At 40.1% G+C, this 17,782-nt stretch overlaps 1 protein-coding gene across 1 annotated transcript in view; it reads left to right on the top strand.

Moving 5' to 3' along the window:
* Positions 1-17,782, top strand: part of LOC126413123 (ATP-dependent Clp protease ATP-binding subunit clpX-like, mitochondrial) — a 70,708-nt gene that overhangs the window by 22,905 nt on the left and 30,021 nt on the right. The window contains exons 3-5 of the mRNA XM_050083015.1: positions 12,496-12,786; positions 16,427-16,569; positions 16,785-16,971. Of these exons, the coding sequence (XP_049938972.1) occupies positions 12,496-12,786; positions 16,427-16,569; positions 16,785-16,971 (621 nt within the window). The remainder of the gene's footprint in view (positions 1-12,495; positions 12,787-16,426; positions 16,570-16,784; positions 16,972-17,782) is intronic.

A 17,782-nucleotide genomic window follows, 5' to 3' on the forward strand; every position in this document is an offset into this window, starting at 1 on the left:
GTCCCATAGTGCTCAGAGCCATTTGAACCATCATAGTTGCATATTAATGCAAATCTGAATACGTCGGCGATCTCAGGTAAATGAAATGCGTCCAGTGACACAAATTTCAATACATTTGGAACTACAGTAGTTAATATTTCACAGTGAATAAACATTTATACAATGAACATCTGAATTAACAACTTTTAATCGCTTCATGCGATTTCAGCAGAAGATTTCTCAGGCGATAGCTTTCACTATAGCCATCTTCTCTGAGAACCATATATATGTATCTGTTTCATTTCTTGATTAATTACGTCTTTTATACCTTTTTATTAGGCAAATGTTTGTCAGAACATTGAATTCTCCACATTTACATAGCAAATGTACACAGCATCAATTGCCATAATTTTGTAGTTGTTTAATGAACAGTTTACTATTTTGCCAGTAACTTTATTTAAACGTTGAGTGCCCAAGTGCTATTAAACAACTACACTAATTTCAAAAATGGTGGTCATATGTGTTAGCGGACACCACAATTGAAAAGAAAAGCAAAAGACCCCTCTGTGTTGAAGGCATAAGTAATTGTTTAAATAATGTATAACGACAGTTCTGTTGCCATTTATCACAAGTGCACCTGCACAAAAGCACTGACTTATTTATGAGGGTTGTCCAGAAAGTAAGTTCCGATCGGTCGCGAAATGGACACCACAGTGAAAACCCGATGAAGCTTTGCACAGATTTGTTGGGTAATGTCTCTAGTATGACTGTCGATCGCATCAAGATGCTCTTTTCAGTTGTGAGTGCACTGTGAGCGAGTAAAGGTGCCTAGAACAATGATGTCTCCCGCCAAGGAGCAGGGCTCTCTGAGAGGCTTCGCCTTAATGAATGCAGCCCACCTAACACAACTGCCACGCACTTTCTTCTTCATGGCAATTCTCAGTCGCACTCTGCAGGGGCAGTGAAGACGCTCCAGCAGCCTTTTCGATGGGAAGTGTTCGATCACACACGACACAGGCTTAATTGGCCCGTCCTGAGTATCATCTCTGTTCACATGAAACGCTGGATACGAAGACAACACTTGGGCGCAGGCTACGCGCTATAGACGAGCGTAGAGAATTATTGGAAAGCAGAGGCGGCTGCCTTCTATGACGATGGTGTTGGAAATTTGGTATAACGCTCCGACAAATGTCTAAGTTGGAGCGGTGACTATGTAGAGAAGCATCTGGGAAGTGTAGCTAACTCTTGCAAATAAAATGTTCCTGATTTTCACTGTGGTTTCCATTTAGCGACCGATCGGAACTTACTTTCTGGACAACACTCGTATTTATGGACAAACCTTTGTAATTGTTGTAAATTATCTGTGACTGAATGTTCGTAACATTTCTTACTTTATATATTATTGTAATATATTAGTTTAGAGCACGTAAGTGGTCAAAATTAATCAGATCGTATCAGTAGAACTTAAGGACAGTGTGTTTGTGGTGGGGACGGCCTTCAGTCAATGAAGCAGACAGTAGCAGAACAGTGTGGGAATCAAGTGGAGACTGGGACTTTCCGAGTGACAAGCTTAAGGGAGCAATTCTGCGGTTTCACACGATTTCTGGAAGAAGGCAGACCTGCCTACACGGTAATGTGCGTGATTTGATCGTGGAGGTGTTTGATTCTGGGCAGTAAATGGCCACTACAGTGCAACACAAACAGAGCAGGAGTTACTATTCTTCGAATTGCATGTATTTATTTGTGAATCATCATGTTGAACTCTGAACTGTTTTGAGCTGGAGAATCTTTTGTGTGTCGTAATCACAAAATGGACATAGTTTTTGTGAGTCTTTGGTGAGTATTTGGTTTGGGAATTTTTGCTACCATACTCGTAACCCTCGCAGTGTAATATTATTGCATTTGATAAGGGTATTTTCTTACTGTATTTTTCTTGAATGTCGTAGGACCACTTACCGTTTATTTGCAACGTCCTTTCTTGATTAAAACATTATTCTACATGATTCTCTGCTGTCAGCATCAATTGCAGACATTAGAATTGAACCCTTTTTATTAAATTAGTGATTTACCTTTTATATTTCTGTGTGTTTTAGTAATTCGCGTTCCTAGCCAATCCATAGAGTATTTGACTGCACGATCACAACTAGAGATTATTATTTGCAGCAAGTTAGCTGTGTGGTGTGAAAGCAGATGTTCACAACTCGACCCTACAACTACATTGAGCTATTCTTTTTGAACACAGCAGCGCATATCCCAGGTACATACAGTCCGAGTAACTGCATGTAAACATGCAGCTGGTTTGCTTATATGGATTGCTGTTGAAGAGCAACTACACCAACAGTAACCATTAGGTAATGCCGCAGGCGTGGGTTGGTGAATTATCCTCGTGGAAGAGCACTTTTTTGCGTGCCAGCCTTAGTTTGTCTTCAGCCAACGCAAGTTTCAAACAATCGAGCAGTGGAGCATAATAGGGTCCAGTTATGACTCTGCTTTTTTTCATGTAATTTATGAGGATTATACCCTGAAGCGCCAAAGAAACTGGTATAGGCTGCAGGCATGCGTAATCAAATACAGAGATATGTAAATAGGCAGAATACGGCGCTGCGGTCGGCAACGCCTATATGAGACAATAACTGTCTGACACAGTTCTTAGATCAGTTACTGCTGCTACAATTGCAGGTTATCAAGATTTAAATGAGTTTGAACTTGGTGTTGGTGTCTGCGCACGAGCGATGGGACACAGCATCTCTGAAGTAGCAGTGAAGTGAGGATTTTCCCATACAACCATTTCACGAGTGCACCGCGAATATCAGGAATCCGGTAAAACATGAAATCTCCGACATCGCTGCAGTCGGAAAAAGATCCTGCAAGAACGAGACCAATGACGACTGAAGAGAATCGTTCAGCACCACAGAAGTGCAGCCCTTCTGCAAATTGCTGCAGTCTTCAGTGCTGGGCCATCAGCAAGTGTCAGCGTGCGAACCATTCAACGAAACATCATCGATATGGGCTTTCGGAGCCGCCACGAAGCTTTACGCCTCCCCTGGGCCCGTCAACACCATTATTGAACTATTGATGATTGGAAATATTTTGCCTGGCCGGACGAGTCTCATTTCAAATTATATTGAGTGGATGGACGTGTATGGCTATGGAGACAACTGCATGAATCCGTGGACCCTGCAGGTCAGCAAGAGACTGTTGAAGCTGGCGGAGGCTCTGTAATGGTGTGGGGCGTGTGCCGGTGGAGTGATATGGGATTCCTGATACGTCTAGATACGGCTCTGACAGGTGACATGTATGTAAACATCCTGTCTGATCACCTGCATTTATTCATGTCAATTGTGCATTCCGACGGACTTGGGCAATTCCAGCAGGACAATACGACACCCCATACGTCCAGAATCAGTACAGAGTGGCTCCAGGAACACTCTTCTGAGTATAAGGACTTCCGATGGCCACCAAACTCCCCAGAAATGAGCATTATTGAGCATCTCTGGGACGCCTTACAACGTGCTGTTCAGAAGAGGTCTCCACCCTCTCATACTCTTATGGGTTTATGGGCAACCCTGCAGGATTCATGCTGTCAGTTCCCTCCAGCACTACTTCAGACATTAGCCGAGTCCATGCCATGTCGTGTTGCAGCACTTCTGCGTGTTCGCGGGGCCCTGCATGATATTAGGCAGGTGTACCAGTTTCTTTGGCTCTTCAGTGTAGCTTGGGAATCTCAGAAACAGTGGTTATCGCCTTACCTGCTGACAAAATTGTCTTTGCCTTTTTCAGTGCATTTCCCCAGTGTTGGTCCATTGTTTTGACTATGGTGTGTAATGATGGATCCATGTTTCATCAACTGTCACAAATCGGCACTGAAAGACATGCAGATTACGATCAAAACATCGCCAGACATGGTGCTGAAACGTTGTGCTGGAGTCACCTTTGGTCGATAGGTAGAAATCGCGGCTCCCGCCTCGCATACAGCCTCTTCGTAGCCAGTGCTCCATGCTGGATATTATGCACTCCCTCAGTTGAGATACCTCTCAGCAATCTCACGAATTTTTATTCAACAGTCCTGCATTGTATCATATCATATCTTGGTTTCCTTTTTGTGTATCTCAGTTGGACAGGTGGACTGCGCTTCTTCTTCGGTGCTTGGCGAACCACATTTAAATTCATTGATCCAAAAGTAAATGGTCTTCAATGATGGTGCAGGGCCCGCATGAACTTCATTCAATTCTGCTCTGATTTCTGCGGCTTCAAATGAGAATATTCAATAACAGTACGGAAATCGGGTTTTGTCGATCTTTCACTAGCAGTCGACGTACTGACCAACTCAGACATATGTCAACAACGAACTGTACTCCATATGTTACTGGAATTCTATGCGGTCCTGGAATAATCAAGCTTACCAACTATGAAGGCACAACAGAAACGTTCCATTCTTTCATGGAATTACCAGACATCGCAAACTGCCGTCGTTTGATTTCTGTACTCCACTTTACTCTGTTCTACTACAGTATAGTATATACTGTCCACACCTACCCCCATGAACCATGGACCTTGCCGTTGGTGGGGAGGCTTGCGTGCCTCAGCGATACAGATGGCCGTACTGTAGGTGCAACCACAACGGAGGGTTATCTGTTGAGAGGCCAGACAAACGTGTGGTTCCTGAAAAGGGGCAGCAGCCTTTTCAGTAGTTGCAGGGGCAACAGTCTGGATGATTGACTGATCTGGCCTTGCAGCACTAACCAAAACGGCCTTGCTGTGCTGGTACTGCGAACGGCTGAAAGCAAGGGGAAACTACAGCCGTAATTTTTCCCGAGGGCATGCAGCTCTACCGTATGGTTAATGATGATGGCGTCCTCTTGGGTAAAATATTCCAGAGGTAAAATAGTCCCCCATTCGGATCTCCGGGCGGGGACTACTCAAGAGGACGTCATTATCAGGAGAAAGAAAATTGGCGTTCTACGGATCGGAGCGTGGAATGTCAGATCTCTTAATCGGGCAGGTAGGTTAGAAAATTTAAAAAGGGAAATGGATAGGTTGAAGTTACATATAGTGGGAATTAGTGAAGTTCGGTGGCAGGAGGAACAAGACTTATTGTCAGGTGAATACAGGGTTATAAACACAAAATCAAATAGGGATAATGCAGAAGTAGGTTTAATAATGAATAAAAAAATAGGAGTGCGGGTAAGCTACTACCAACAGCATAGTGAACGCAATATTGTGGCCAAGATAGACACGAAGCCCATGCCTACTACAGTAGTACAAATTTATATGCCAACTAGCTCTGCAGATGATGAAGAAATTGATGAAATGTATGATGAGATAAAAGAAATTATTCAGGTAGTGAAGGGAGATGAAAATTGAATAGTCATGGGTGACTGGAATTCGAGAGTAGGAAAAGGGAGTGAAGGAAACATAGTGGGTGAATATGGATTGGGGGAGAGAAATGAAAGAAGAAGCAGTCTGGTAGAATTTTGCACAGAGCACAACTTAATCATAGCTAACACTTGGTTCAAGAATCATAAAAGAAGGTTGTATACATGGAAGAATCCTGGAGATACTAGAAGATATCAGGTAGATTATATAATAGGTAGATTTAGGAACCAGGTTTTAAATTGTAAGACATTTCCAGGGGCAGATGTGGACTCTGACCACAATCTATTGGTTATGAACTTTAGATTAAAACTGAAGAAACTGCAAAAAGGTGGGAATTTAAGGAGATGGGACCTGGATAATCTGACTAAACCAGAGGTTGTACAGAGTTTCAGGGAGAGCATAAGGGAACAACTGACAGGAATGGGGGAAAGAAATACAGTAGAAGAAGAATGGGTAGCTTTGAGGAATGAAATAGTGAAGGCAGCAGAGGATCAAGTAGGTAAAAAGGTGAGGGCTAGTAGAAATCCTTGGGTAACAGAAGAGATACTGATTTTAATTGATGAAAGGAGGAAATATAAAAATGCAACAAGTGAAGCAGGCAAAAAGGAATACAAACGTCTCAAAAATGAGATCGACAGGAAGTGCAAAATGGCTAAGCAGGGATGGCTAGTGGACAAATGTAAGGCTGTAGAGGCTTCTCACGAGGGGTAAGATAGATACTGCCTACAGGAAAATTAAAGAGACCTTTGGAGAAAAGAGAACCACCTGCATGAATATCAAGAGCTCAGATGGAAACCCAGTTCTAAGGAAAGAAGGGAAAGCAGAAAGGTGGAGGGAGTATATAGAGGGTCTATACAAGGGCGATGTTCTTGAGGACAATATTATGGAAATGGAAGAGGATGTAGATGAAGATGAAATGGGAGATATGATACTGCGTGAAGAGTTTGATAGAGCACTGAAAGACCTTAGTCGAAACAAGGCCCCGGGAGTAGACAACATTCCACTAGAACTACTGACAGCCTTGGGAGAGCCTGTCCTGACAAAACTCTACCATCTGGTGAGCAAGATGTATGAGACAGGCGAAATACCCGCAGACTTCAAGAAGAATATAATAATTCCAATCCCAAAGAAAGCAGGTATTGACAGATGTGAAAATTAACGAACTATCAGTTTAATAAGTCACAGCTGCAAAATACTAACGCTAATTCTTTACAGACGAATGGAAAAACTGATAGAAGTCGACCTCGGGGAAGATAGGTTTGGATTCCGTAGAAATGTTGGAACACGTGAGGCAATACTGACCCTACGACTTATCTAAGAAGAAAGACTAAGGAAAGGTAAACATATGTTTCTAGCATTTGTATACTTAGTGAAAGCTTTTGACAATGTTGACTGGAATACTCTCTTTCAAATTCTAAAGGTGGCAGGGGTAAAATACAGGGAGCGAAAGGCTATTTACAATTTGTACAGAAACCAGATGGCAATTATAAGAGTCGACGGACATGAAAGGGAATCAGCGGTTGGGAAAGGAGTGAGACAGGGTTGTAGCCTCTCCCCGATGTTATTCAATCTGTATATTGAGCAAGCAGTAAAGGAAACAAAAGAAAAATTCGGAGTAGGTATTAAAGTCCATGGAGAAGAAATAAAAACGTTGAGGTTCACCGATGACATTGTAATTCTGTCAGAGACAGCAAAGGACTTGGAAGAGCAGTTGAACGGAATGGACAGTGTCTTGAAAGGAGGGTATAAGATGAACATCAACAAAAGCAAAACAAGGATAATGGAATGTAGTCGAATTAAGTCGGGTGATGCTGAGGGAATTAGATTAGGAAATGAGACACTTAAGGTAGTAAAGGAGTTTTGCTATTTGGGGAGGAAAATAACTGATGATGGTCGAAGTAGAGAGGATATAAAATGTAGACTGGCAATGACAAGGAAAGCGTTTCTGAAGAAGAGAAATTTGTTAACATCGAGTATAGATTTAAGTGCCAGGAAGTCGTTTCTGAAAGTATTTGTATGGAGTGTAGCCATGTATGGATGTGAAACATCGACAATAAATAGTTTGGACAAGAAGAGAATAGAAGCTTTTGAAATGTGGTGCTACAGAAGAATGCTGAAGATTAGATGGGTAGATCACATAACTAATGAGGAGGTATCGAATAGAATTGGGGAGAAGAGGAGTTTGTTGCACAACTTGACAACAAGAAGGGACCAGTTGGTAGGACATGTTCTGAGGCGTCAAGTGATCACAAAGTTAGCATTGGAGGGCAGCGTGGAGGGTAAAAATTGTAGAGGGAGACCAAGAGATGAATACACTAAGCAGATTCAGAAGGATGTAGGTTGCAGTAAGTAGTGGGAGATGAAGAAGCTTGCACAGGATAGAGTAGCATGGAGAGCTGCATCAAACCAATCTCAGGACTGAAGAGAACAAGAACAACAACAACAACAACTATCCACTGTTTCAAACTCTGTGTTCCGTAGCACACTTAATTACGTGACAAAGTTTCTAATAAAGAAGCATATTGCTTATCAACAATTTCTCCGAGATAATAGTGGTTGGACTCCTTGACTGTTAAATTACTGAAGAAATACAGCAACCAGCCACTTCTTATTGAGCTTTATTTATAGAAAGACCTATTCCGGGGCTTCCATGAATTAATACAATATTTCTGTCGACTGCATTTTGATCGCTGCATCAGCGTTTTACTGTCTTTTGTAGGTACGTTTATTGGATTAAATACTATAGTGTGCAAATTAATGTGGACAATCTCATATTTTACAAGGGATTGAAGGTGGATAGCTGTAACCAATTTTATGCGTCCAGTTGTTGGTCGTTCAACGGACTATTGTTGTCATGACTATAAATAACAGCTTTAGATACCCTCCAGTTCAATAGAGTTCTTGTACATGTGGCAGCAGCATGTATAGTTTCTGTGTTCTCGACAGGAACACTTTGTTTTTGTATTAAGCTAGACATTTTACTTAAGAAATGGGCAAAAATAGTTGCTCCACATCACCAAACATCTGTGACTACAAGAGACTGTACCTGTGTTGTTAGTGTGAGGAAATAGTTTCAAGACATATAGTGATACTGCCCCATTGTCTCCAAAGAGAAACGCCTGTTTTGGAAGAAAAACAAAAAAACCACCCCTATAACTGACCAGATGCTACTAACATGCAGTATTCATCCTCGTGAAACAAATAATGACCTTCAGAGAAATTCATTGGCTACTGGGGTTGAAATTGACTCTTCAGCGGTATGGCGTAGGCTTCTTGATTGTGGGTGGAAGACACGAAAGCCAATAAAGAAACAGTTTTTAACAGCTGCCATGAAGGAAAACTGTTGGCATGGGCCAAAATACATAAATCTTGGACCTCCATTGACTGGAACTACATATTTTTTAGTGATGAGTCACATTTTATTGTTCAAGGATACAGAGCAAGGGTTGTAAGGCAAAACATCAGTAAGACTGTGAGATTTGATCATCTTGTACAGACTGTAAAATACCCTCCCAAAAATGTTTTGGGGGTTCCTTCATTGCAAGTGGCTCTGGGGCACTATAGTTGGAGTTGCAAAAAATGGCGGTATAGTTTAGACTCGTTCTACGCACCTACATCATGCATTCTCTGTCAGCCAATAGGCGTTCAGTAATGTTCTGAGTGCTCTGCTCTGAATGCTGTAGCTAATGCGAGCATTAAATGTTATAGTAGCGATTTGTTTAGTGAACTTTTATTCCATTTGTTGCGAGTTGTCGAGGCTGAGTTTGGTGGTATGTGATATAGTCTGCATAAGCAAGCAAGATACTTAATTTTCAGGTGGTATGCTTTCTTCAAGCGGAAAGCAGGCGCATGCATGTACGGCAACTGTTGCTTGGAATCATCAACAACGCAATTTCTGTCCATGCCTCGATATGCGCCAACCGCCATCGTTCATGGATCGGATTGTAGTTCCAGTTGATGCCATGAACAATTCAAACAAATACATGGAAATCCATTGGCGCAGAATTATGCCCAGTCCTGTAGACCTTTTCAAATGATGGAGGAACGTATCAGCAAGGTCTCGTCCCATGTCACACTTCTAAAGCAGTAGAAGGTGTTCATGGAAGACAACATTAATGTGCTTCCGTGGCCTGGTAATTCACCAGACTTAAATCCCTACGAGAATTTGTGAAATATTATGAAAAGACATCTTGAGGAAAATGGTCTGCTTAACAAAAAAATGCATTCATATATGCTGGCTGAAGTGACAAATGAAAATTTGTACCAAGGCTGGAATTTGAACCCAGGTCTCCTACTCACTAAGCAGATGCACTAACCACTGTGGCACCCTGGCACAGTGGCTTTGCACAGCTGCACAGACTACCCTAACATGCTTCCCTCCTCAGTCTAAATACTGATTTATGCCTCAGTCCACTCAGTATTCCCCTTAGACTTGAACAGCATTACAGAGGCTCTCCAACTGTATTGCAGTAGCACTTCAGCGAGTAGTGATGGGTACTGGGTGCAGAAAAGTGGGAAAATATTTGAATGAAATAGGTAATAAGAGGAAGAGCATCTCTAAATTGTGAAACCTAAATCAATGGTGAGAGTCAGTCATTAGATAATGTCTCATTGTGTTAGAAAGCTGCCCCAAGCAAGGAAGTAAGTTTGCAAAAGTGGTATTGTCTTTTGTCAAATATCTGCCAGTTCTTCATGCGTCCACATCAGCTGCAATATGACTTCTTGTGAATTTCATTCAGTGTTTACATTAAAGTTATATTAATATAGATGACCAAGCTGCAGTTGCTAATGTAATGCAAGGAAATTAACAGGCAATGATATAAAATACTTCCTTGAGGGTGTATAGCAAAACAAATTTGCCTTGTGTTGATAAAAAACATGAAAAGTGTGCCTATTGGACTCATAAATTTATTAAAATGAGTTCATCAGTAGGCCTACTTAACAGGAGGAGGATCAGCACCCAATATTGCCAATAGAAATACCTAAAATAGATCATAGCATTTCTAACTTTGAGAGCCAGAGATCATATCTTGAAGGAAAAGGATGGTGACATTTGGAATGGGCAAGGGGGTGATGGGAGAGGTACAAGTCGCATAAAATTAATAATAATAAAAAATTAATGGTGCATGTCCTATAATAGGCACTCAGGTCTCGAGTCATACTAATAGCACACTCTGCAACTGGGTATTGGACATCCTCAAAGTTGACAGTTCTATGTATCCATACAATATATTACCAATTTGGTGGTAATCATCCCCTTATAAAAAGCTGTGCACTAAACATAAGGCGGTAGACTAGAATAGTTTTTATTCTGCCTGCAATCTTGTTACTCATTTTGACTGCGATGAAGTTATTGTAGATGGTAGAAGTTGCTGCCTGGTACAATTTTTACCATGGCAGCAAGTGTAGGGACATTTGCCTAGAAATAGTACTTTGTGTGTGCCATACAGATAAACAAGGGCTTGTGCCAGTTGGGAGGGCAATGAAAGGCGACAGTAGATCGTGGGCTTGAGCATGTCGGGCAGAGAGAATCTCCCGTCAGGGTTTTACTTGAAAAATATGCAGCTCTGGCAAGTACTCTGTTGTGATATTCAAGATTTGGTGATTTGCTAGAGAGGAAATCCTGGAAGTAGTTACTAAAACATGTGTCAAGGGATATTGTGTTAGAGTAGACAAGTTAACCATTGAAACCGAGGCTATAGGGAAGGATGTCTCTGACACGGAAGGGATGACAACTGTCAGAATAAAAATATTGGCAAGTACTTATTGGTTTGATGTGAAGACCCTGTGAGAATACCTCTTCCTTGGACTCCAGCAGCAGGCGGCAGTTAACATTGGCAGCCACACAACCTAGAGAAAGACCTACAGTTTGGGCCAGAGTGCCCTGGGTCATGTCAAATAATGCAGTGAATCCAGCGAGATGGTAGTGGCTCTCAGCAACAGTGTCTGCCCCTGCAAGCAGAGGTGGACAGCCAAGAGTGTGCCTACACAAGTGGTGGCAGCTAAGCAGCTGCGTAGCCCCAGGCTCCAACTATTGATGACCAGGGCTGCAGGCCAGCAGTGGATGAAATATACCTTCAGTAGGCACACCAGTTGGAGAGTGCTAAGTCAAGAGCATTGGACACTGCGTGAACAGCAAGGCATCAGCCGCCAGCAGCAGCAGACCCACCTGGATCTCCTCCAAAGCTGGAGGCTGTCGGACTTTATACTTCTGTCTCGAAATTAGTAGTATTTATATGGGCTTGGCCTGTCCATGTTTTGTCTAGGCATGGATTTCTGTTACGTAAGACACAACAGAGCCATATTTTGAATATGTTGCATTCAAGTCACATATGCCACAGTGGGTCAGCTTGTATGCTGCATCAATGATATTACGACCCTGGTCTCCTTGCTGGGCCAGGCTATGTTGTAGCTACCCAATGCCATGATGACAGTACTTGATGTATTAGCAGGTTGCTGGCTAATGTAATCACCTGACCCACCTGGTTGACCTGCTTTTGTGAGACTGTTGCATCAACTGTGATGGAATCTTTTTCTATTCAGCCATGCCAAGTATATTGGTTGTGGCACAATACTACCAAAGTGACATATATCCAGTCAGCACCTTGAAGCCTGCCACAATGAGAGGACTAGCATATTTGTCATTGTGTATTTTAGATAGAAGTTAAGGATACAATTCATCAAATAGTTTTGCTTGTTGAAGTGTCAGAGCTGATGCCACATACTTTTCACAGACAAGTATGATAGTAGGAGAGCGTTTCTGTGCTGAATGAGAGAGAGAAGGGAATGGTTATTGGTGGTCTTCCTTCAGAACATGACAACCATGGGACTCAGGTCAAGTACTATTCATGATGTATTGACTTTGTACCCAGGAGATTGGGAGGAAGTTGAGAAAGTGTGAAATGCATAGAGAAAAGCTAATGATCGATGCTCCCTCAGTTGTTTTTGGGTTGGGACTGATTGATGAAGGTATATTACCAATTGAGCTCAGGGAATGCGTGGCAATCATAAACTAGGCATTGTATTTAAATTTGGTGTGGGACTTAAAGTTAGGATATTCCATAGAATGTATGTGTTTCTAAGATGATGGAATGTGTAATATATAAGCTAGAACCTTAACAAATTTTTCTTTGTTTTCAGGGTCTACCCAGTGTCGCCTCCAACGATGGCTTTGTTCATCAGCAGCAGCCTTGCCTCATCCAGTACTGAGCCGCAATCTGATGACATCCCCTCAGTCACCGTCATCCTCCTCTGGACCTGGTAGTGGTGATACAACTATAGGACCTGGTGCTGGGAGTGGCCCCACCAAACAATCACCGCCACAGCCACCACCTTCAACTACTGGACAAGGTTCTGGAAAGGGAAAGGATGGTGGGCAGCTCACTTGCCCCAAGTGTGGAGATCCTTGCACACATGTCGAGACTTTTGTCTGTAAGCATTCTTTGTGCCTTTCATTTCTCAGTGTATAAATGTGCATCAGAAAAGCTGTTTTGCCACTAGAAAGAAAATAGCTGGAGGTTGTTTGAAAAAATTATCTAATAAAATTTGATCTTTAATCTCACTTAGTAACACATGTTATACGAATTTATTTTCAGGCATGCTTTCAGACTTTATGTATTGTGTCCTGTATGTAGAGAAAAAGTAGTGGAACATTTGAAATTATGTACGAAAATTTCAAAAGGACATATTAATATGACACCAGGCACTCACCATTCACAGAATACTTTTGCATCATAGTTACCGTGCCCCCATACAGAAAGTAGTTTGAAAGTATTATAAATAAACAGCATCATCACCACTAAGCATTACAAGAGAACTCTCACTTACAAAAATTATTGATTTAACAAGAATACACATGACATTATTAAAAAAAACTAGACTTTAAGCCAAGAATGCACCTAAAAGGATAGGTACCCAGCGGTGGGATCGCCTTTTTGAAACCATATATATAAGGTGATGTAGGTTAAGGTCCCAGGTATCACACCCTGCAATTGTTAACTGTAGTGGGCCCTCGTTTGCAAGTAATTGATGAAAAAAAATTGGAATTTTGCATGTTGCTCTAAAGTTCTGAATAAGAGACATAATACATATTGGTTGCATAGCGTAATGGTTATAGTATGGGCCTCAGATGCTGGAGGGTGTGGGTTCGAATTGAAGTGCTACAAATTTTTTATTTTCAAACCTTTATCAGAATGGCTTTGATCCATATTTTATGCAATTAATTGGGTTAATTGTAATTTTTAATTTCTTTTCCTTTGTCATAGCATTTTAATCACAATATTACCTTTCTCAATTGCTCCCCTTTTTTCATTATTCTTTTTCCAGTTGCAATCTTTGTGCATTTGATTTTAATTATTTTTATTTACCTATCATAATATTTAAACATTTGAAAATACTGATCTGTCAGTTAGAAAATGAAAGCTGAAATACTCAATTTATATTGATTGTGGAATAGGGTTAGAAATGTAATTTTCAGTAGAAGATGTAATTTTTCTTGGGTCGTAACTGTTGTACAAACAAACGTAAGTTCTTATTTCACTATGGGCAAAATAATGCAGTTGAAGATTTGAATGAAAAAAGGAATTGTAAGTAAAATGAAATTAAAAAGACTAGGAATAGAAATAATGAATAAATCAATGTTAATACATAGAAATGATTAAAATCACATGCACAAAGATTACAAGTGGAAAAAGAGCTACAATAAGAAAAAAATGAGAGCAGCTGAGAAAGTTAATATGGTGATAAAAATGTGTAACAAAGGAATAGAAATAAAAAAATGCATTAAAACTAATTAATTAAATAAAACTAATGATCTGTCATCTTGATAAAGATTTAAAAATAAGAAAATTTCAAAGCACTTCATGAGATTCGAACTCAAAACCTTGTGCATATGTTACCTGTATTGTAACCATCACCCTGTGCAATCAGAGTGTATGACATTTCTTCCTTAAAGCTGTAGAGCATCATGTGAAATTCTGAATTTTTTGCGGTGATTACTTGCAAATGAGGCCCACTGGTGTGAATAGTTGCAGATGGTTTCATAAAGTCAGTAGCACAGCTGGAGGACCTCTCCTTGTTAGCTGGTATACATACATATATGTAATCACTTTCTGACAGTTCTTACCTGTAAGCCCCCACCCCTCTCCTTACTACCTAATTTGCACCAGTCCCAAACACACACTATTTCCAAATGCATGTCCTGAATTGATTCCTTCCCCCCTCCCCTCCTCTCTCTCTCTCTCTCTCTCTCCCTCCCTCCCTCCCCTCCTCTCTCTCTCTCTCCCTCCCTCCCTCCCCCCCCCTCCTCTCTCCCTCCCTGCTTATGTATATAAACAGACTTGAAAAGATCTGAAAGAAATCACCATCAGGTGAAGTATACAAGTATACTTTAGTATATTACTCACTTTTTAAAGTTCACACTGAAAACTGTTTTTGTTGTACTGTAGAAAACTTGGTTTTTGTTTTCGTTGTTAAGAATTTTCATTTTTGTTTGGGTATTTGGGTGTGTCAGTGGGTGACTAAAAAATCTATCAGCATATTAACTGTTACCAGAGTGACAAAGACACGCACAATATGATGATGATGAGTCAAATTCTTGACTTTGTTGTGGTAATTGTAATGAATAACTTCAGTGACATTGCTGCCAGCATCTGATTTCAAATATTGTTCTTTTGCACTCCTAGCACAAAAACATGAAGAAATAATTTTTCTACACAATCATGTTTCATTGTTTTACAGCATTGTATTGTTTTATTTGTGCCCATACACCATCAGTAGCATTAGAATGACAAATATGTGGAGATAGTTGAATGGGATCTTGCCCATGTCTTTTTAGCATTTCATTGATGATGCAGCATTGGAAATGTGGCTTCTTTTGGAACACAATTTCAAGCAAAGCAAAGAACAGAACAGAAATTAGAATAGAGAGAAAAAGAAACCAGCAACCACTCACCTATAGTTTACTGATGTGCCATATAGACGTGAAAAACCAGTGGTGAGTGCATTTCTATCTGTTAGAGTGTGTTCAATTAAAGAAGCTTTTGAGCTACTGCCCTTTTCTTGTGTAAGTTTTTGTGTCATTATGTGTGTCTCTGTGGCACACACAAATAAATGGTAGGTGAGTGGTTGTCTTTCTTTACTTTTATGTATTGTTTCCATCTGCGTAGTAATAGAATAAAAGTTAATTATACTGTACGCAAACTATATTAATGCACATTGCACATGAGCTTAGGAGAGCACATCAGATTAACATAGCGAGCAGAAACAGATGAGAAAAACCTGCCATTGGCAATATTTTAACTGAACAAAGAAAAACGTACATCATGTTGAATAAACAGATTGCATCCACAGTACTGGTGTTAATAAACTATCGACAGAATTTGACCACTTTTATTTCAGAAGTATCAGTGCACTGAAGAGATGAGACGACTTAATATATTTATACGGCTCAAACAATGGAAAATCCAGGATCAAATGTAACAATGTTATACAGCTCAAACCTCTTCATGTCCATCAGAGCTTTAAAGTTGACTCAATTGCATGAATGAAAAGGTTTTTAGTATGGGATGTACTGTTCTTTCTAGAGCATCTCACAGGGTACACCAACAGCCACTGCCACATTCCTGTCTTGGTGCATTCTTCTAAACTGCAGACAGTACATTACAAATCTTATAGCAACATGAACTGATTCAATTCTTCAAATCATGAATTGTAAGTGAAAAACGCAATCATCGTGGTTGCTTGTAATATTGAAACAAACATATTCCAGTTACAAAATAGGTTATTAAGATATTTTTCATTTAAACTGTTTCTTCATGTTAAAGGGGAGCAAAAAAGAAAAAAAAAACTTTTAATTCTTTTTTTTTTTCTTTTTCCTGGGAAGTATCTCTTAACATCTTGCTACTCGTCTTCATTATTTAGCCCAGATATGGAATTAATTAGGACATCAATTTAATATTATAGTTTTATTTTTCATTGTTTAGATTTTCAGTAGTTAAACATGCATATTTACAACACTGTAGATGAATAAAAGAGCCAGATAATGAAAGAGTTTTGTTTGTGTTCCCAACAGCCTCAACAAGATTCGTGAAATGTGAAAAATGTCATCACTTCTTTGTTATTTTGTCAGAAGTAGAATCAAAGAAAACTCTGAAGGAAAATCGTGAAGAATATAAAAACGGATTTTTCAGGAGACCGCCTCCCACACCAAAGAAGGTATAAGCTGGAACAGTATTGACTCTGTTGTGATCTTCCTAGCTCCATCATGCATTTCTTTTTAAGCAGAGATAAATATTTATGTGCCTTGATGTGGTGTTCTTTACAAAACAGCTTCACACACATACATTGGTCAGTTTCTGTTATATTGATTTAGATTTCTAGAAAATCCTATGCCTATGTAACATGCATGTAACTTTACTAATTGTTTTTAGATCTATGACTATCTCAACAAGCATGTGGTAGGCCAAGAGGATGCAAAGAAAGTTCTCTCTGTGGCTGTGTATAACCACTACAAGAGGATTTACAACAACATACCTCTGACTCAGCAGGTGCAACAAAATCAGCAACAGCAGCAGCAACAACAGCAGCAAGTGCCACAGCAGTCGTTCACACACAGAGGTATGTAATGAGGCAATGTTCTTAAAACTACAGAAATCTGTAATGGTGTCTTGCAAGAGAAATGGTAATGAAACAAAAAATAGGCTGTCAGATTTCTTTATAATTAGCAAAATAATTTAAATAACACTTTTCTTAGAATGCACCTAATACAGAAGGGATGATATAAATTTACAGGAATTAAACAAGTATTGGTGTTGTGTGTAAATAAATATATCTGTTAGTTTTCAGGTGTGTGTGTGTGTGTGTGTGTGTGTGTGTGTGTGTGTGTGTGGTGTGAAACCCAGTTTATTGAAAATAAAATAAATGAATAATGAGGCTTCACGGAGGTGGGGTGAAGAGGGAGGAAGAGGTGGAGGTGGAGGACAATAATAGGCATTTTTATGGTTTATATAAGATATTTGAGATTGAAAGGAAGGGAAAACATAGTTAAACATAACTAGTTGCATCTGTAGTTCAACAAATTAGGAATCGTAGCCAGTACTCAACTATTATGGTGCATCCATCATATAATTAATGAAAGTTGCGGCATTTTATGGTTTTATCGATGGACAGTGACATTTCACAACTTCGTGCACAAAAATTTGAAACATTAACATTCGATAGTCACCCCACTTCCATACAATTTTGATTGTTTACGTGGGTCAAAGGCAAACCTGTGATAGTCAATGACTCATTCTTTGATATGATTGGTATTTTAACCATGTGATGTTTGTGTGATCATTGAAGTTGGATTTAAAGCTGGGATAACAGTTCTTCTGTGTAAATCTTACATGTCGACAGGCACTGCTCTGCAAGTTCTTTGTTCTGCTGC

The sequence above is a fragment of the Schistocerca serialis genome, chromosome 7 (genome assembly GCF_023864345.2).
Source record: "Schistocerca serialis cubense isolate TAMUIC-IGC-003099 chromosome 7, iqSchSeri2.2, whole genome shotgun sequence".
Classification (NCBI taxonomy): domain Eukaryota; kingdom Metazoa; phylum Arthropoda; class Insecta; order Orthoptera; family Acrididae; genus Schistocerca; species Schistocerca serialis.